Raw genomic sequence first — 21,242 nt, 5'->3', positions numbered from 1 at the left:
AAGATAAATTAAAAAATTAAAAAAACATGGGTTTAGTTCTTTGATGAAGTTAAATAAATAAAGTATTTAAAGTTAATCTTTATCTTTAGGTAAAGATTGCATAAAATGCAATCAGAACCTAATGGGACTGACTTGATATTTGAATCTTCCAAGACTTATCACTATCTTTTTGATACACAAAAATATAGTACATTGATCATAACATTCTATCCATCTTATCCATGAACATTTCCAGAAATGTATGGATGTAATATATGATCAGATATTCAAGGCACAAAATGATGTTACACTTGTCAAGAAAATTACATACCTTTTGCAAGGTGCAGGAATTTAATATCTGCTCTAAAATGATATATGATGTCATTGTTAAATCATCTCAATTTTTTTTTCAGAATTAACAGTGCTGACTATATTTATTCCTATTCTTGTTTCATTTCTATTGGATGATTTTGACAGTGCATCTACAGCTAGGGGAACACTCCATGAAGATTCATTACAACGATTGATGAAAATAGGACCACAATATCCAACGGAATTCCGTACAATTATGGCAGGACAATCCATTCTTAAATCAAAACTTGAAAGTGCTATAAAACTCAGTCAGACTGCCAAAAAGATAGCTGTATCAAAATCTAATTCACATGACCTTAAGGCTACCAATGTACCTATTAAACCAAGGATTACGTTAAAGACAAATTTTGGCAATTATACAGGTTAAAGACTACACAGTAGATCATCATTTGTATACCACTGAATCCCGTCTGCATGGTTAGCCACTAGTCTGATGCCCAAGACTAATAAATATTGATTTGGACTAGTGAAAATTTTCAAAATTTTATATAGTCATATAGGGACAAATTTTGATATTTAGTTTCCGGACTAGTAGATGAAAAAAGTTCTGTGCAGACTGCTTGAATTGATAACTATTGTCATCTTTTGATTAAACAGAAGTTTAGGTTAGTTGATATTAGTGCATTCTGGGTAATATTTTCTCAAGCATTCACCAAATAGTTGATAATTTCAAAGGCAACACATGTTTTGCAATTTAACTAAAGTTAATCCATTATCTGATGCAAGTTTAATAATGTTACAATGTAAACAATGATAATTGGATAATTAACCAAATTTTTGTTGAAAATAGTCATTTAATTTAAAACACATGTTGGGCAATAAAGTTTTAACTGGGCATGCAGTGTCAGTTTACAGTTCCTTATTTATCAGGCATTAAGAGAACACCATTTATATTCAAGTCTTCTTTGAACTGGTTTCTTTTACCTGTTTTTATTTTAGCATAGTGGGTTCTGATCAAAAGTTGTGCAATGTCTTTGCAGCATTCTTTATTTTTTTTTTTAAATCCATATAAATAAATTTATTAGTTCTAAATGTAATCAGAACAAATTCAATATCTGTGATATGTAAAAATATTTTTATATATGTGTAAATATGGATTAAAAAGACTATATATATATATAAATGTACATAAGTATTTATAGAGTGTACATAAGTATTTATAGATTGGTATTAACTATTGTAACAACAGATTGTCAGTGGCTGATCCAGGGGGAGGGTTCCGGGGGTTGGAAACCCCTTTTTTTCTTAAACGATCAAAGCATTTGAATGGGGACATATAGTTGGAACCCCCCCTTTGTCTTGGTTTGGGAACCCCCCTTTTTAAAATGGCTGGATTCGCACCTGATTGTCATACTAAGGATTTATGTACATATGAATTAGGTGCTGTTACTAAGAATGAAGTTGTTGTTTTCTGTCACAATGTTACAATATATGTAACTTTGTTAAAGTATTCAGTGTTTTGTCCTGTTATTGCATATCATTGGACAATGGTGGTGTCTGTTTTTGAATGTCTTTTGGTTTTTGAGTCTCTTTGGCATCACCTCCCCCCTTTTTATTTATTCAGCATTTATTTTATCACTAACTCTGAAATTGTCTTACACTTGGCATTAAAGATTTATAAAGTTGATATGAGATGTCATTTAAATGATTTTTATGCCCCATTTATGGGCATTATGTTTTCTGATCTGTGCGTCCGTTCGGTCTGTCCCACTTCAGGTTAAAGTTTTTGGTCGATGTAGTTTATGATGAAGTTGAAGTCCAATCAACTTGAAACTTAGTACACATGTTCCCTATGATATGATCTTTCTAATTTAAATTCCAAATTAGAGTTTTTACACCAATTTCATGGTACACTTAATATAGAAAATGATAGTTCGAGTGGGGCATCTGTGTAATATGGACACATTCTTGTTAACAGTGTTATCTTATATGAAACTCGCATTGCAGGGAAAGAATAGGATCAGTGATAAAAAGAGCATTTTTGTACTATAGATTGGGCAATTAATATAAATCCTATAGGAAGCACTGTAAATTGTTTAGCTAGGGGAACTATCTCGCATGCATTTAAATCAAGTTATGCATACATTCTGTAATATGCAATTTCCAGTCATGCAGATAATCAAAACAAAATTCTTGCACAGAAAAATTTCAAACGGCATGAAAAGAAAATGGTAAAACTATTCTTTAAATCAATCTTGTCTGATTCTTATATATACAATTTTACCAGTGATTTGAACAAGTAGTTATAGTTTTCATAGTACATGAGGTACCAATTTATTTTTAGATAGGTTTTTGTAAATTAATATTGTTAACACTTGAAAGATTAATACTAACTAGTGATTCATTAAGACATTAAGAAATTTGTAGAGGTGTAATAAGATATTTATTGTATCTTATATAATTATAGCTCATGAAAGTCTTCCATTTCATATTTATAGCAGGCTATATGTGTGAAAGCTTTAAATGTTTTTGGTATATAGTGCTATCATTATAAAAATGTGAAAATAAGTTGATAATTTAAGTGTGCTACGATTGGTTGTATGAATAAATGATGTGTGGAATTGAGTACAAGAGAAATTAGTTGTTGACATATTTGTTTCATCAAAATTATTTTGAAAAATGAATTCTTTAATTTTTGTTTGTTACTGTTTATTGGCTAATATTGAGATGACTTTATTTCTTTAAATACCTAAGATTTTTTCTTTATATTTCAATCATAGTTAAAATCAATTATGATTTTTTTTTTCTCATCTAAAATATATTTGCATATTTAATATGCAGAATTAGAGTTATGACCCCAATTTCATAGAAAGTGATAGTGCCAATGGGGCATCCGTGTACTATGGACACATTCTTGTTTGGTAATGTTTCACATCTATTTACCTCAAGGTCATTTATTTTTTTTGAAATAACCAGAGAAATATTTTTTTATTAGATATACAAGAAGCACACTATTTATCTTTTTTTTTTACCTTAATTTTGATGTGTTACCTGTCCAAGAATATCAATGTTGACAAACATTATGAGGGACTGAACCACACATAAAACTATTTTGATCCTATTTCTTCGTTATTCACAAATATACCTGAATTGTTAAAGGATATAAAACTGTGTTGACTTGTGTATAGTATTTTTCTTGAATATAATTATTATAAAATTTATGTAAAAATTATTAGTTTACTATTTGCTTATGTAACATTGTAACATAACATGGGCTGAGCTCATTGCTATTATCATATCATAAATGTATTTGTCATAATTGTCCAAGACAGTATCATTAATAAATCTATGCTACAAGCTGTATTTGATTTGTGTTTTTATCTCACCTTGAAACACCTGTATTACATCATGTTACAATATATTCTAATTGATTAAATATTTTGGTGAAAAAAGAGTTAACAGTAGATGAACAGCATCTATGTTTTCCTTTGAATCAAAACAATACATTAAAGTTAGACCAGTTGTTGTTACTGTTGTGTATGTACTTAAACAAATACAACTTCTACGAAAGATTAGCATTAACAAATGATAACATAGTGTACCAATTTGATATGATTTAGGCGTTGCCTAAAAGGAAAAGAAAAACAGTATTGTGCATATTCGGACGCCCACAGGTAAAAGACAGAAATCCAAAAGTCAAAGACACCAAAATCAAAACAGACACCCACAGGTCAAAGACAAGAAAACAGATCAAAGACACTAAACTCAAAACAGACACCAACAGATCAAAGACACCATAATCAAAACAGACACCAACAGGTCAAAGACACCAAAATCAAAAGACACAAACAGATCAAAGACACAAAAATCAAAACAGACACCAACAGGTCAAAGATACTAAAATCAAAGCAGACACCAACAGATCAAAGACACAAAAATCAAAACAGACACCAACAGGTCAAAGATACTAAAATCAAAACAGACACCAACAGATCAAAGACACCAAAATCAAAACAGACACCAACAGATCAAAGACACCAAAATCAAAACAGACACCAACAGGTCAAAGACACCAAAATCAAAACAGACACCAACAGGTCAAAGACACCATAATCAAAACAGACACCAACAGGTCAAATACCAAAATCAAAACAGACACCAGCAGGTTAAAGAGACCAAAATCAAAACAGACACCAAAACCAAAACAGACACCAACAGGTCAAATACCAAAATCAAAACAGACACTAACAGGTTAAAGAGACCAAAATCAAAACAGACACAACAGGTCAAAGACACCAAAATCAAAACAGACACCAACAGATCAAAGACACTTAACTCAAAACAGACACCAACAGATCAAAGATACTAAAATCAAAACAGACACCAACAGGTCAGAGACATCAAAATCAAAACAGACACCAACAGGTCAAAGACACCAAAATCAAAACAGACACCAACAGGTCAAAGACACCATAATTAAAACAGACACCAACAGGTCAAATACCAAAGTCAAAACAGACACCAACAGGTTCAAGAGACCAAAATCAAAACAGACACAACATGTCAAAGACACCAAAATCAAAACAGACACCAAAAGGTCAAATACCAAAATCAAAACAGACACCAACAGGTTAAAGAGACCAAAATCAAAACAGACACAACAGGTCAAAGACACCAAAATCAAAACAGACACCAACAGATCAAAGACACTTAACTCGAAACAGACACCAACAGATAAAAAACACCAAAATCAAAACAGACACCAACAGGTCAAAGACACCATAATCATAACAGACACTAACAGGTCAAAGACACCATAATCAAAACAGACACCAACAGGTTAAAGAGACCAAAATCAAAACAGACACCAACAGGTCAAATACCATAATCAAAACAGACACCACAGGTCAAAGACACCAAAATCAAAACAGACACCACAGGTCAGAGACATCAAATCAGAACAGACACTCACAGGTCAAAGACATTAAAATCAGAACAGACACCCACAGGTCAAAGACAGGTTTCTACAATTCAAAGACACTAAAATCAAAACAGCCGTCCACAGTCCAAAGAAAAACATCCATAATTCAAAGACACTAAAATCAAAACAGACATCCACAGTTCAAAGACAAAATAAATCAAAACAAACATCCACAGGTCAAAGACACTAAAATCAAAACAGACACCCACAGGTCAAAGACAGACATCCATAATTCAAAGACACTAAAATCAAAACAGACATCCATAGATTAAAGACACCAAAATCTAAACAGACATCTACAGGCCCAAGACACTAAAACTAAAACAGATACCCGCAGGTCAAAGACAGATATCCACACAATTCAAAGACCAAAATCAAAACAGACAGCAATATTAAAAAACACATCAACAGGTCAAAGACAGACATCCATTATTCAAAGACACTAATATCAAAACAGACACATACAGGTCAAAAACACCAAAATTAAAACAGACACCCACAGGTCAAAGACACCAAAATCAAAACAGTCACTCACAGGTCAAAGACAAACATCCATTATTCAAAGACACTTAAATCAAAACAGACATCCACAGATCAAAGACAACAAAATCAAAACAGACCCCCACAGGTCAAAGACAGACATTCATTATTCAAAGACACTAATATCAAAACAGACATCCATAGATCAAAGACACCAAAATTGAAATAGACACCCACAGGTCAAAGACACCAAAATCAAAACAGACACTCACAGGTCAAAGACAGACATTCACAATTCAAAGACACTAAAATCAAAACAGACACCCACAGGTCTAAGACAGACATCCATAATTCAAAGGTACCAAAATCAAAACAGACATTCATAGATTAAAGACACCAAAATCAAAACAGACATTCACAGGCCAAAGACTAAAACTAAAACAGACATCAAAATTAAAACAGATACCTACAGTTCAAAGACAGATATCCACACAATTCAAAGAAACCAAAATCAAAACAGACACCCACAGGTCAAAGACAGACATTCAAAATTCAAAGACATTAAAATCAAAACAGCAATCCATAGATCAAAGACACCAAAATCAAAACAGACAACCACAGGTCAAAGACGCCAAAATCAAAACAGACCCCAACAGGTCAAAGAAAGATACCACAATTAAAAGACACTAAAGTCAAAACAGACACCCACAGGTCAAAGACACCAAAATTAAAACAGATACCCACAGGTCAAAGACAGATATTTAAAGACACCAAAATTAAAACAGACACCCACAGGTCAAAGAAAGATACCGCAATTAAAAGACACTAAAGTCTAAACAGACAACCACAGGTCAGAGACATCAAATCAGAACAGACAGCCACAAGTCAAGGACATCAAAATCAGAACAGACAGCCATAGGTCAAAGACGTCCAAATCAGAACAGACAGCCACAGGTCAAAGACATCAAAATCAGAACAGACAGCTATAGGTCAAAGACATTAGAACAGACAGCCATAGGTCAAAGACATCAGAACAGACAGTCATAGGTCAAAGACATCAGAACAGACAGTCATAGGTCAAAGACATCAGAACAGACAGCCATAGGTCAAAGACATCAGAACAGACAGCCATAGGTCAAAGACATCAGAACAGACAGCTATAGGTCAAAGACATCAGAACAGACAGCCATAGGTCAAAGACATCAGAACAGACAGCCATAGGTCAAAGACATCAGAACAGACAGTCATAGGTCAGACAGCCATAGGTCAAAGACATCAGAACAGACAGCCATAGGTCAAAGACATCAGAACAGACAGTCATAGGTCAAAGACATCAGAACAGACAGTCATAGGTCAAAGACATCAGAACAGACAGCCATAGGTCAAAGACATCAAAATCAGAACAGACATAAAAAGGTCAAAGACAGCAAAATTAGAATAGACAACCATAGGTCAAAGAAGTCAAAATTAGAATAGACATCCAAAGGTCAAAGACAGCAAAATCAAATCAAATATCAAAAGGTCAAAGACAGACATTCACAAGTCAGAGACACCAAAAATCAAATCAGACAACTACAGGTAAAGACAGACATCCACAATTCAAAGACACTAAGTTCAAAACAGACAACCATAGGTCCAAGACATCATAATCAGAACAGACACCAACAAGTCAGAAACATCAAAATCAGAACAGACACCGACAAGTCAGAGACATCCAAATAAAAAAAAAACAACCGTAGGTCAAACACACTAAATATAAACATGATTTTGCCGTCTTTGGACTGTGGGTTTCTATTTTAATTTTAGGGCCTTTGAGGTCTCTTTGACCTGTGTATGTCTGTGGTGATTTTGAGTCTTTTAGCTGTAGTTGTCTTTTAACTGTGGGTCTTTGACATTTTGGTATCTGCTTCGATTTTGTGTGTTTGCCCTGTGGATGTCTATTTTGATTGTGTTAAAGCATTGTTTAAGTTTGAAGAACAATGGTCAAGTCATCAATATGGCAAGCGTACTGGTCAAGTACACCAAAATTAAAACTGATATCCACAGGTCAGATACAACATATCAGAAAAGCCATTTGCTAGTCAACACACTAAAATAAAATCCGAAATCCAGAGGCAAAAACACCAAAATAAGAACAGACATCCAAAATTCTAAGACACCAAAATCAAAACAGAGTTCTGCAGGCCAGATACATCAACAACCACAACATACAAAGGTCAAACAGACATTCACAGGTCAAAGACATCAAAAACAGTACACATTCACAGGCCAAAGACTAAAATCAAAACAGACATTCACAGGCCAAAGACTAAAATCAAAACAGACATCCACAGGTCAAAGACATCAAATAGTACCAGGATTATAATTTGATACGCCAGACGCACGTTTCATCTACATAAGACTCATCAGTGACGCTCATATCAAAATAGTTATAAAGCCAAACAAGTACAAAGTTGAAGAGCATTGAGAATCCAAAATTCCAAAAAGTTGTGCCAAATACGGCTAAGGTAATCTATTCCTGGGACAAGAAAATCCTTAGTTTTTCAAAAAAATCAAAGTTTTTTAAACAGGAAATTTATAAAAATGACATTCATGTCAACACTGAAGTGCTGACTATACTGGGCTGGTGATACCCTCGGGGACTAAATGTCCACCAGAAGTGGCATCGACCCAGTTGTGTAAATAGTTATCAAAAACAGTACACATTCACAGGTCAAAGACACCAAAATCAAAACAGACACCCACAAATCAAGAAACCAGTCAGAAAAGACATCCACATGTCTAAGACAAACATCAACAAGTCAAATGGTGTCTTTGAACTTTAAATGTCTATTCTGATATTGGTACATGTATCTTTTTACAGTGGATGTCTGTTGTGATTTTGGCGTCTTTGACTTGTGAAAGTCTGTTCTGATTTTGGTGTCTTTGACCTATGAGTGTCTATTCTGATTTTGGTGTGTTTGACCTATGAATGTCTATTCTGATTTTGGTGTGTTTGACCTGTGGATGTCTGTTTTGATTTTGGTGTCTATGACTGGTGGGTGTCCATTCTTATTTTGGTCTTTCAGTCTGTTCTGATTTAAGTGTCTGATTTTAAAGGATTTCAAATCTCTTTGATAGAAGTATGATCAATGATATTTTTTGGCAGGTATTCAGAAGTCTTAAACTAACAAGAACCATATAGGTGAACATTTAAGATCATTGAAAACAAAACAGGGTAAAAACAGAGCAGCCAAATTATGGAAGGTCAGTTTTCCCTCTCAGACAATTCAAAATTAGTTGACTGTAGATTTCAATTAAAAGTTATGATGACACTTCATGCAACCTGTTAAAGATGTTAGTGCTGTTTCTAGTTTCTTCAGAGGCATCATTTAACCAACACCTGTTGATTTCTGTGAGTACCCGGGAGCACAACTAAGCAACGTGATTAACTTTTTGCATTGCAGTCAGAGGCGGATTTAGGGGGGGCAGGGGGCCTGGCCCCCCCCCCCCTTTTTGGAAAAAAAATTGGTTGCTTATATAGGGAATCACTGAAGTGTGACTCGAGCGGGCCCCCTCTTAGGTCAGTCAGTGGGCCCCCACTTATGAAAATTTCTGGATTCGCCACTGGCAGTCCAGGAATAGACAATCTTCTCTGCAGTCATGTATTGACCATGCTATCCAAATTATGTGCCATCTTCCATTTGATTGTTCAAGTTGGTGGCCATTGTCTTTGATTTTCCAACTTTGTCTATCATTGGTGATATACATGTAAACCTTTGATATGCATTTTCTAAACAATCTGGTCAGACTTGTATACAAGTGAGTGCTTTAGATACAAAATTTTAGACATATTGCTGACATAAAATTTTGATATACTGGTATATTCATTCGGTCCTACAAGAAAGGTAGACTTTAGAGCGATTACAATTAAATTTTCCATATAATTTAAATATTTCCAATGGGCATATCTCATTTAAAAATGTTTACTTGGAACTGATTTTCAGAACTTGTCCAAGACATTGCTGATGTAATTAAACCTTTGATTTAAATTTCATAAATATCTTGCATTTTACATGTTAGAGCGCTTAAAACACAAGAAAGGACAGACAGATGTTGGACAATGACACAAAAATTCTATGTCTGCTCTTTACTTATGATTCATTTCTATCATCAGTTTCAAGACTAGGTCTCCAACAGCAGCTTGACACCTTATACAAACATTGTCAAAATTGGTGAATGGAAATAAATAGAAATCAAACAAAAGTAATAATTTTTAATAAATTATGTAAGAATCGCAATCTATTGGAACATATTATTTCAATCATTTGTCAATCATCAGGCTATAGTAAATCAAATATACAATGTGTCAAATTTATAAATATTTAGGTTGAATTTTAGCAATACTGCTTAAATTAAAGATAAAAATTAAGTCTGGTCGTCCTTAATTACCTATAATCATGATGATACTGCACATTTTATATTCATACTTTATAGGAAAAATGTATCAGTTAATAATTTAGTAAAATGTACCTGTACACATGTATTTATTGATAATACAATGTACATGTACATGATAACTGATAAATCTATTTGTTATTATAAAATCATGAGTTATTTGTTATTTATATAACATATGTATACTATTAAGATTTGTTTGTTTAGTCACTTTATTTGTATGATAAAACCTATAGTATTGTATGCTTTTAAAAAGAGGGGGATATTGGTTACATCTTGAAAATATACGGGTTTTTTTTACCTTTGAATCTTCTTTATAATACTTATAAAAAATATCAAACTGGTGATGCCGCCACAGAAAAATTCTTTGTTTGCAAATATCAAATTTCTAAGTGAAAATTAAAATCGCAAAATTAGTAAGCTACATAACATGCATTTTATGTTAGTTCAAACAAAAAGGTTTTGAAACACTGTTATATATTATAAGCTCAACAATCAATACAAAAACTATACTTTTCTTCATTGAACCATAGAATATGCAGAATAAATAAATTTCAATATTATTATCATTTACACTAAAAACATTTCAAAATAATTATGATAATCACATAATAAAAAATAGTAATACAAATGATCAAATATAAATTAAAATTTTCAACGAAAAAATTAATAAATTTACATACAAATGCAATGTATGTACAAAATCTCTACATCATTTTTTTGTTTTTTGTACATATTTGAATCAAAGTCAAGCTAGCAATTTAGCATATAATTCAAGTCATTTATTTTATTTCAGTCAATCAAATGTCATTTTGAATATATATGTGTACAGTTTTTGTACATGTATATCAGAACTAAATCATAAATATATGATGTCCAAATAATAAATATGTTAACTAAAATTAAAGTCACACCTACATGCATCACAAGAATAATTTAGACTAACACTTTTGAAAATGTAACTGTTACATTACCAATCGGAATGTCCTTTAACAGTACGGCTTTTGATTTTCCATAGGTCCTCATATTTAACGCTGTCCCTGGGAACCTTGTACTGTTTAACTATCAAATCAAGTATTTCCTCAGATATTGCACTCTGGGAATCTTGTTCTGCAAATTCGATATCACTGCTGGCATAGTGGCATGAAATGGACTTTCTAAAGTCTTTTGTCCTGTTCATTCCTGATCCATGTATTAATAGAGGATGGAAGAAAACTGTGTCGCCAGCCTCCATCTCAAGATGTGAACGGGGCATGCTGGGATCATAATCTCTCACACCATGGTACATCTTATTTACACCACCCTCCCATTCAGGATAATCATGCTGAAGTAGTGTACCCTTGTGAGTACCAGGAAGCACAACTAAGCAACCATTTTCACGATTAACTTTTTGCATTGCAGTCCAGGAACAGACGATCTTCTCCGCTGGTTTCATTGGGAAGTAATGAAGATCCTGGTGCATTGGATGTCTGGAGGTTTTCCTACCTGGATCTGGCGGCTTGTTAATCAGCATAGTATGGATGGCCTTGATATTGCTTCCAACAATAGCTTCCACATAGTCCAATACCTCTGGCAATTTACAATACTCAAATAACTCCTCATCTAACTGAAAGTTCTGGATTTTTGTTACTGCCTTTTGTCCTGGTACAAACTCATCTTTTGAAATGGCAACGTCTCTCATAATAGTCAAACCAGGTACTTCAACTTCCTTTTTACATATCTGTTCAAATCTTTCTCTGTACTTCTGCAGGCTGTACTCAGGAACAAGTTTTTTAATGACCAAATACCCATTATCTTCATAAAACTGTCTCTGTTTTTCTGTCAACCTTGGCGAATTCAGAGTATACTTAAAAATTCCGGTGTATGGACTAGCATGTGTTAAGACTGTTGAGACATCAGTTGGGGTCTTATGTTCCTGAATGTGACCAAAAAGCGTTTTCAGTCGGGCTGCCATTTTTCTTTTTGGACTTCGAACATAAACAGTGCAAGGTCAACAACTGGCACGTTTGTAAAACGAAAGCAATACGTGTCTGTTTCCTGATTTGTTTACCTGTTTACCTGTTTACCTGTACTGCAACTCCCTCCTATGTCAGGAGAACCACCAATCCTAGAATCGGTGTAATGATCACTCACGGTTAAAATCCTCAAGATTATGTTTAAAAGATAAAACCTTTAAAACTATCAAAGAGATATTAATTATCTCCTCTGGGGGATGTGACCCTATCACCAATATTTACACTATTCTGGTATGCGTTAAAAGTCATCCATCATTCAAATATAAAAGTTGCTTCTTTCATATTAAAAACGGTAAAATGTAAATACACTTTATACAACAAAATTCTTTGAAAGGGCCATATATCAACAGCTAATAGAATATTTTAGTAAAATATTTCATCCTTCCTTGTCAGCTTTTAGACCTGGCTATGGCTGTAACACCGCCTTACTAAAAGTCATTGAGGACTGGAAAAAAGCAGTCGATCAAAATTTATATGTGGCTGCTGTGCTAATGGACCTTTCTAAGGCCTTTGACTGCTTACCCCATAATTTACTTCTTTTAAAATTGAAGGCATATGGCCTGTCAAATGAGGCACTTAATTTAATTGATAATTATTTATCAAATAGGAAACAGTGTGTAAAAGTCGGTGCATATTTTAGTACCTGGCAAAATATCTATAAAGGTGTACCGCAGGGCTCGATTTTGGGTCCTGTGCTTTTTAATATTTTTCTAAACGACATTTTCAATTTTGTGAAAGAAAATGAACTGTATAATTATGCAGACGATAATACATTGTCACACTCAGGACCAGACCTAAATGGATTAGTTAAATCTTTAGAAAAGGAAAGTGCTGTTTTAATTGATTGGTTTGCTAATAACAAAATGAAAGCTAATCCAGATAAATTTCAGGCTATTGCTGTTGGGAATAAATCAAAAAGTGGGAATATTAAATTCAATTTGGATGGAAATGAAATTTTATGTGACACTGAGGTAAAGCTCCTGGGGGTGACAATAGATTATCAACTCAAGTTTAAAACTCATATCTCTGATATTTGTAAAAAAGCATCAAGACAGTTAAATGTTCTTAAAAGAATTGGAAAACATCTATCTAAATTGGGAAGGTTAACTATTTATCATTCATATATTATGTCTAATTTCAATTATTGTCCTGTGGTTTGGCATTTTTGTGGGGAGGGTAATACTAAAAAGATGAAAAAAATACAAGAACGTGCCTTGAGGTTCATATATGAAGATTTTGATAGTGATTATGAAACTCTGTTGTTAAAATCTGGTTTACCTTCTTTAAAAATAAGACGCATAAGAATGATGGCAATAGAAACTTTTAAAATATTACATAAAGAATCACCGGTGTATCTCCATGATATCATTAATTTTAAAAATGTATCTTATACTTTTAGAAAACAACAAACTGTTGAAATTCCACAGGTGAGAACCACACATTTTGGCCTTCATTCATTAAGATATGCTGGAGCTACACTATGGAATGAGTTGCCTGACACGATCCGTGCACAGACAAACCTAAACCAGTTTAAAAGTATGATCAACAACTGGAATGGCAACTCATGCAGGTGTGGCTCCTGCAGATCTTAATACCTTTATTTTATTTGTGTTAAATGTTTGTTCCATGTAGCTTATAGAAATTAGTTTGCTTTATTTATTTCATTCTGCTTTGCATGTGCTTATGTTTCAGTTTTAGTGTTTTGCTTGCATGTGCTATGCTTTTTATTTATGAACTTTTTACTTGCAATATAGCTATCATAATTTGTATGTCTCATATGTGTGTTTTATGTATCTTAATATGTGTGTTGTTATTGTTATTAATGTCGGCAAAAAGCTCTACAGAGCTTATGTTTGTATTTAATGTAACCCGACTTGAAATACAATTTCTTATCTTATTTTATCTTAAATGTTCTATCTTTTGGTATGTCCCTTCTTTTCAGTTCGGTATTTCATGCTTTTAATCACTGTTCAATTAATATTGCCCGTTGCTGGAATAGTTGATGACACAGACCTCTCGATAATGTTTCTATTCTAATCTGTGCATTCTCATTAATTTTAAAAATCTAAATTTTGAGCAGTCAATAACTAGCTGACACAAATGTTCGTCATTGGTTATTAATTCTTGGATAAGATCCTGATCCTCTAGGTTTTCTGTCAATACCTCGCCTATCATATGTAGAAAATCATCTCTAATATACTGTAGCTTAGAGCACTTTAATATGAAGTGAAGTATGACACGGGTTATGTTCTTCTCATATATGTTATGATGGTATGATACTAAGGGAGCTACCATTTGATTTTTATGGGGGGGCTAGGATGAAATTTGAAAAAAATAGGCAGGACAGGAGTTTTGAGTAAAAAAAAAAAAGGCAGGATGAGACACTTTGCAAAAAAAAAGACAGGATGACAATTTAGGTAAAAAAAAGTCAGGATAAACTAATAAAAAAAGGCAGGACCGAATAGAGTGAAAAATAAAAAGGCAGGACAGACATTACAACTAAAAAAAAATGCAGGACAAAATTTTTCATCCTAGCCCCCCATAAAAATCAAATGGTAGCTCCCTAAACCCCTAACGGGAAGGATTGTGCCTGATGTTCATATGATGAAATCATAATCTTTCAGTCAGTTTAATTGAAGTCTGGAGCTGGCATGTCAGTTAACTGCTAGTAGTCTGTTGTTATTTATGTATTATTGTCATTTTGTTTATTTTCTTTGGTTACATCTTCTGACATCAGACTCGGACTTCTCTTGAACTGAATTTTAATGTGCGTATTGTTATGCGTTTACTTTTCTACATTGGCTAGAGGTATAGGGGGAGGGTTGAGATCTCACAAACATGTTTAACCCCGCCGAATGTTTGCGCCTGTCCCAAGTCAGGAGCCTCTGGCCTTTGTTAGTCTTGTATTATTTTAATTTTTGTTTCTTGTATACAATTTGGAAATTAGTATGGCGTTCATTATCACTGAACTAGTATATATTTGTTTAGGGGCCAGTTGAAGGACGCCTCCGAGTGCGGGAATTTCTCGCTACATTGAAGACCTGTTGGTGACTTTCTGGTGTTGTTTTTTTCTATGGTCGGGTTGTTGTCTCTTTGGCACATTCCCCATTTCCATTCTCAATTTTATATCTTCTTCTTCCTCTGCACATAACTGGCCAATAGGCGACACATATATGTCCATTGCTAAATTTAGCTCGATGATATTACAGGTATATTGTCCCTGTTGCTAACTTTGCCTTAAAGGAGGCAGATGTGATGGCATATGGATTAGTGCCACAGTTTTTTCAAATGTTATGTATTTTCTCTTCTTTGACATTTTCGTAATTTAGGCGAGCCAGAGTAGATTTTGATTTTGCTTCATTCGAGTTATCATTTGTTTTATACAGTGATCACCGACTGTTTTATTTACCAGGTTTTTCCAAAGTTGTTTCCCGGGTGGGTTATCTATAATATCATATGGCGACGGTAGGTCATATATATTGGCAATTTCAACAGTTTTTGTAAACCAGCTACCAGATTGTAGAGATTTTGTTGCTAGCTGTCTGATGGCTAATTTTCTTTCAATTGAGTTTTCATTTCTTATGATATTTCCAAAAGTTTTCAGAATTCGTTTATGTATTTCTGATTCAATGGTAATCCGTCCAAGAAGAAGATGTGAAGCTACGTTTGCAGTTCTGTCTGGCAAGTGTTGAATTTGTCGCAAGAGTTTTCGAAAATAAAAAGGAAGGTTGGGATTGATTTTGGGAGTTTAAGTCCCAACAGTTTAGGAATTATGGGCCAAAAAGGGGCCCAAATAAGCATTTTTCTGGTTTTCGCACCATAACTTTAGTATAAGTAAATAGAAATCTATGAAATTTAAACACAAGGTTTATGACCATAAAAGGAAGGTTTGGGATTGATTTTGGGAGTTTTGGTCCCAACTGTTTAGGAATTAGGGGCCCAAAGGGTCCAAAAATTAACTTTGTTTGATATCATCAAAAATTGAATGATTTGGGTTCTTTGATATGCCAAATCTAACTGTGTATGTAGATTCTTAATTTTTGATCCCGTTTTCAAATTGGTCTACATTAAAGTCCAAAGGGTCCAAAATTAAACTAAGTTTGATTTTAGCAAAAATTGAATTCTTGGGGTTCTCTGATATTAAATCTAAAGATGTACTTAGATTTTTGATTATGGGCCCAGTTTTCAAGTTAGTCCAAATCGGGGTCCAAAATTAAATTTTGTTTGATTTCAACTAAAATTGAATTCTTGGGGTTCTTTGATATGCTGAATCTAAACATGTACTTAGATTTTTGATTATGGGCCCAGTTTTCAAGTTGATCCAAATCGGGATCCCAAATTAAACTTTGTTTGATTTCAACAAAAATTGAATCCTTGGGTTTTTTGATATGCTGAGTCTAAGGGACGACATCAAAAGTTCAATGTAGGATAAAAAACTTAATTCACATAGTTTTTTTCACAACCCCCCCCCCCCCCCCCCCCCCCCCTCTTAACTTAATTTGGGAAAAATTGATTTACCAAAAGGGATATATGTGAAAATCGATTTTAGATATACAAAACTTGTAGAATTTTAACCCCCCCCCCACCCCCCAAACTATTTTTTATCCTACATCGATCTTTTGATGTCGTCCCTAAACATGTAGTAAGATTTTTGCTTATGGGGCCAGTTTTCAAGTTGGTCCAAATCGCGGTCGAAAATTAAATTTTGTTTGATATCAACAAAAATTGAATCCTAGGGGTTCTTTGATATGCTGAATCTAAACATGTATTTAGGTTTTTGATTATAGGCCCAGTTTTCAAGTTGGACCAAATCGGGGTCCAAAATAAACTTTGTTTGATTTCAACAAAAATTGAATATATGGAGTTCTTTGATATATATGCTGAATCTAATCAAATTGAGAATGGAAATGGGGAATGTGCCAAAGGGACAAACATGTATTTAGATTATTGATATTTGGGCCCGGTTATCAAATTGGTCCACATTGAGGTTTAAAGGGTCCAAAATTTAACTTTACTTGATTTCATCTAAATTGAATTCTTGGGGTTCGTTGATATGCTGAATCTAACCATGTATTTAGATTTTGAATATTGGACCATAATAGGTAAATGTCCAATGTCCAATTCAAAACTTTTAAGTTTTTAAGTTTAAGTTCTTTGACCACATTCATTCTGTGTCAGAAACCTATGTTGTGTCAACTATTCAATCACAATCCAAATTCAGAGCTGTATCAAGCTTGAATGTTGTGTCCATATTTGCCACAACTGTTCAGGATTCGAACTCTGCGGTCGTATAAAGCTGCACCCTGCGGAGCATCTGGTTATTTTTACGATTATGAGAAACGTCCAGTTTAATTCATATAAATTTTCAAAATGCGAGTTTAAATTATTGCGTTTACAATTGTGTTGAATTTTTTGCAATAATAAAAACCTCGCAATAATTTCTAAATTTACAGTAAGATGTCTTTGACCTCTTGATGTCTCTGACCTGTAAATTTCTGTTCTGATTTTTGTATCTTTTAACTGTTAGTCTTTGACATTTTAGTATCTGTTTCAATATATTTTATGTGTTTGCCCTGCGGATGACTATTCTGATTTCTATAACTTACCTGTGGATGTCTATTTTGATTTTGTTAAAACTTTGTGGAAGTGAGAAGAACAATGGTTTAGTCAACAATATGGTCAAATACACCAAAAGCAATTCACTAGTCAACTCACTAAAAAATATTCTGACATCCAGAGGCCAACAACACCAAAATCAGAACAGACATCCACAGTTCAAAGACACTAAAATCAAAACAGAGTTCCAGTCAAAATACACCAAAACCAGAACATACAAAGTTTAAAACCCTCTGAAATTAGAAAATCAGACATCCACCATTTTCAGTGGCGGATCCAGAACTTTTCCTAAGGGGGGGGGGGACCGCTGACTGACCTAAGAGGGGGCCCTCGCCAGTCATGCTTCAATTATCCCCTATATAATCAACCAAATTTTTCCCACGAAAGGGGAACAGACAGTCACAGGTCAAAGACACCACAACCAGAAGACATCTACAGTTCAAAGAAACTAAAATCCAATCTAATTAAAATTAAATCTCTCAGTCGCTCATTTTTTATGCTCGGTCGAGAGATTTAATCTTAGTTAGATTGACTAAAATCAAAACAGATTTCAACAGTTAAAATACACCAAAAGCAGAACATGCAAAGGTCAAAACCCTCTGAAATTAGAAAATCAGACATTCACCATTTTTGTCCACACATCTACCATTTTTGTCCACACATCTACCATTTTTGTCCACAGGTCAAGGTCCACAATCAGATTAGACGGTCAAAGGTCAAAGACATTAAAATCAAAACAGACATTATGATTCATTTCTGTCATCAGTTTCAAGACTAGGTCTCCAACAACAGCTTGACACCTACTACCAATATTGCCAAGATTGGTGAATGGAAATAAATACAAAACAAACAAAAATAAATAATTTTTAATAATTATGTAAGAATCACAATCTTTTTCAATCATTTGTCAATGGCTATAGTAAATCAAATATTACAATGGTTAAAATTAAAAAAAATATTCAGGTATGATTTTTAGCAATTCTGCTTACATGTAATCTAAAGACGAAATTAATCCTTATTCACCTATTTTAATTTCTACTGCACATTTTTTTATCAAACTTTATAGACAAAATTCATCAGTTTATAATTACTACACATATATTTATAGATAAAAAATCAATATTTGTACTTTGATATACTAATACAGATTATGATAAATCTATTTGTTGAAATCATTAGTTATTTGTTATTTATATATCATATGTAAACTGATAAGATTTGTTTGTTTAGTCAGTTTATTTGTATAATGTACATTTTAAAATTGGATCACACATCTTACATGTCTGATGTTTGTTTTTTTAATAAAATATTAAATTCAAAGAATAAAATCAGGACTTCTGTCTAATCTGATAAAACCTATAGTATTGTACGCTTTTGAAAAGTGGGGTATATTGGTTTCATCTTGAAAATATACATTTTTTTTAAAATCTTCTTTACTTATATATATATCAAACTCAGGTGACGCAGCCACAGAAAAAATCTTTATTTGCAAGTATCACATTTCTAAATCGAAAAATTAGTTAGCTACATTATGAGTACATAACATGTATTTTATGTGAGTTCAAACAAAAAAGTTTTGAAAACACTATTCTATTTTAAGCTCAACAATCAATACAAAAAACTATACTTTTCTTCATTGAACCATAGAATATGCAGAATAAATAAACAATGTTTAGATTAAAAACATTTCAAAATAATCACATTAGAAAAAATAATAATACAAATGATCACATACATTATAAATTAAAATTTACAACAAAAATTAATAATTCACATATGTACAAAATCTTACATAATTAAATGAAAGTTAAGCTAGCAATTTAACACATAAATCAAGTCATTTATTTCATTTCAGTCAATCAAATGTCATTTCGAATATACATGTATATCATAACTATATTATAAATATATGAATCATGATGTCCAAATAATAAATATGTGAACTAAAATTAAAGTCACACCTGCATTGTGTACATGTATCACATGAATAATTTAGACTCGAACACTTTTGAAATTGAAACTGTTACTTTACCAATCGGAGTGTCCTTTAACAGTACGGCTTTTGTTTTTCCATATGTCCTCATATTTAACGCTGCCCCTGGGAACCTTGTGCTGTTTATCTATCAGATTAAGTACTTCCTCAGATATTGTACTCTGGGAATCTTGTTCTGCAAATTCGATATCACTGCTGGCATAGTGGGATGAAATGGACTTTCTAAAGCCTTTTGTCCTGTTCCTTCCTGATCCATGTATTAACAGAGGATGGAAGAAAACTGTATCGCCAGCCTCCATCTCAAGATAAGAACGGGGCATGCTGGGATCATAATCTCTCACACCATGGTACATCAAATTAACACCACCCTCCCATTCAGGATAATCATGCTGAAGAAGTGTACCCTTGTGAGTACCAGGAAGCACAACTAAGCAACCATTTTCACGATTGACTTTTTGCATTGCAGTCCAGGAACAGACGATCTTCTCCGCTGGTTTCATTGGGAAGTAATGAAGATCCTGGTGCATTGGTTGTCTGGAGGTTTTCCTACCTGGATCTGGCGGTTTGTTAATCAGCATAGTATGGATGGCCTTGATATTGCTTCCAACAATAGCTTCCACATAGTCCAATACTTCTGGCAATTTACAATACTCAAATAACTCCTCATCTAACTGAAAGTCCTGGATTTTGGTTACTGCCTTTTGTCCTGGTACAAACTCATCTTTTGAAATGGCAATGTCTCTCATAATAGTCAAACCAGGTACTACAACTTCCTTTTTACATATCTGTTCAAATCTTTCTCTGTACTTCTGCAGGCTGTACGCAGGAACAAGTTTTTCAATGACCAAATACCCATTATCTTCATAGAACTGTCTCTGTTTTTCTGTCAACCTTGGCGAATTCAGAGTATACTTATAAATTCCGGTGTATGGACTGGCATGTGTTAAGACTGTTGAGACATCAGTTGGGGTCTTATGTTCCTGAATGTGACCAAAAAGCGTTTTCAGTCGGGCTGACATTTTTCTTTTTGGACTTCGAACATAAAAACAGTCCTCAATCTTTAATCTTTGTCGTGATGACAGAGTAATCTCTCTTGTGAATTATCCTCTCTTGTAAAATTATTATCACTAATGTAGTTTCTCCTTTGTACTTAGATATTGTAGGTGGCGCTTTAAAAATATTATAGAATTATATAAATGTATCAAGTGAAAAAAATAAGAAAAAAATGGTTAATTAGGTTATCGAAATGGCATGAAAAATAACAAAATATTAAAAATTAAAAGAAATTTGTATTAAATTATCCACTAAAACGGTTTGTTTCCTCTATGTACTCCGCTAATAGTTGATTGATACTTTCTGCATTTGGCAAATTGATTGTTAATAAATTGTCTAAATCTGTTGGAATTTGTCCTGTTATGAAGTATATTTG

The 21,242-nt window shown here is 33.4% G+C and overlaps 2 protein-coding genes and 1 pseudogene across 3 annotated transcripts in view; 1 reads left to right on the top strand and 2 right to left on the bottom strand.

Moving 5' to 3' along the window:
• LOC139515681 (HEAT repeat-containing protein 5B-like) overlaps positions 1–3,652 on the top strand; it is a 64,250-nt gene extending 60,598 nt beyond the window's left edge. For both annotated transcript variants that reach the window (XM_071305325.1, XM_071305324.1), the window contains one exon: positions 393–3,652. In XM_071305325.1, coding sequence (XP_071161426.1) covers positions 393–718 — 326 coding nt within the window. In that variant the 3' untranslated portion in view covers positions 719–3,652. The remainder of the gene's footprint in view (positions 1–392) is intronic.
• Positions 3,653–9,994: 6,342 nt separating this feature from the next.
• On the bottom strand, positions 9,995–12,212 carry LOC139515679 (phytanoyl-CoA dioxygenase, peroxisomal-like). Its single transcript, XM_071305322.1, has one exon. The coding sequence runs from the start codon at positions 12,141–12,143 to the stop codon at positions 11,160–11,162; it is 984 nt and encodes a 327-aa protein (XP_071161423.1). The 5' UTR covers positions 12,144–12,212; the 3' UTR covers positions 9,995–11,159.
• Positions 12,213–18,672: 6,460 nt separating this feature from the next.
• LOC139515678 (phytanoyl-CoA dioxygenase, peroxisomal pseudogene) lies at positions 18,673–20,912 on the bottom strand (annotated as a pseudogene).
• Between the last annotated feature and the right edge of the window lie 330 nt (positions 20,913–21,242).

Source organism: Mytilus edulis, chromosome 3, assembly GCF_963676685.1.
Source record: "Mytilus edulis chromosome 3, xbMytEdul2.2, whole genome shotgun sequence".
In the NCBI taxonomy this organism is placed as follows: Eukaryota; Metazoa; Mollusca; class Bivalvia; order Mytilida; family Mytilidae; genus Mytilus; species Mytilus edulis.
This window is presented reverse-complemented; position numbering and strand designations above follow the sequence as displayed.

Bases quoted from the DNA above. Each gene is read 5' to 3' on its own strand.
- LOC139515679 (XM_071305322.1), bottom strand. From the start codon at position 12,143: ATGGCAGCCCGACTGAAAACGCTTTTTGGTCACATTCAGGAACATAAG.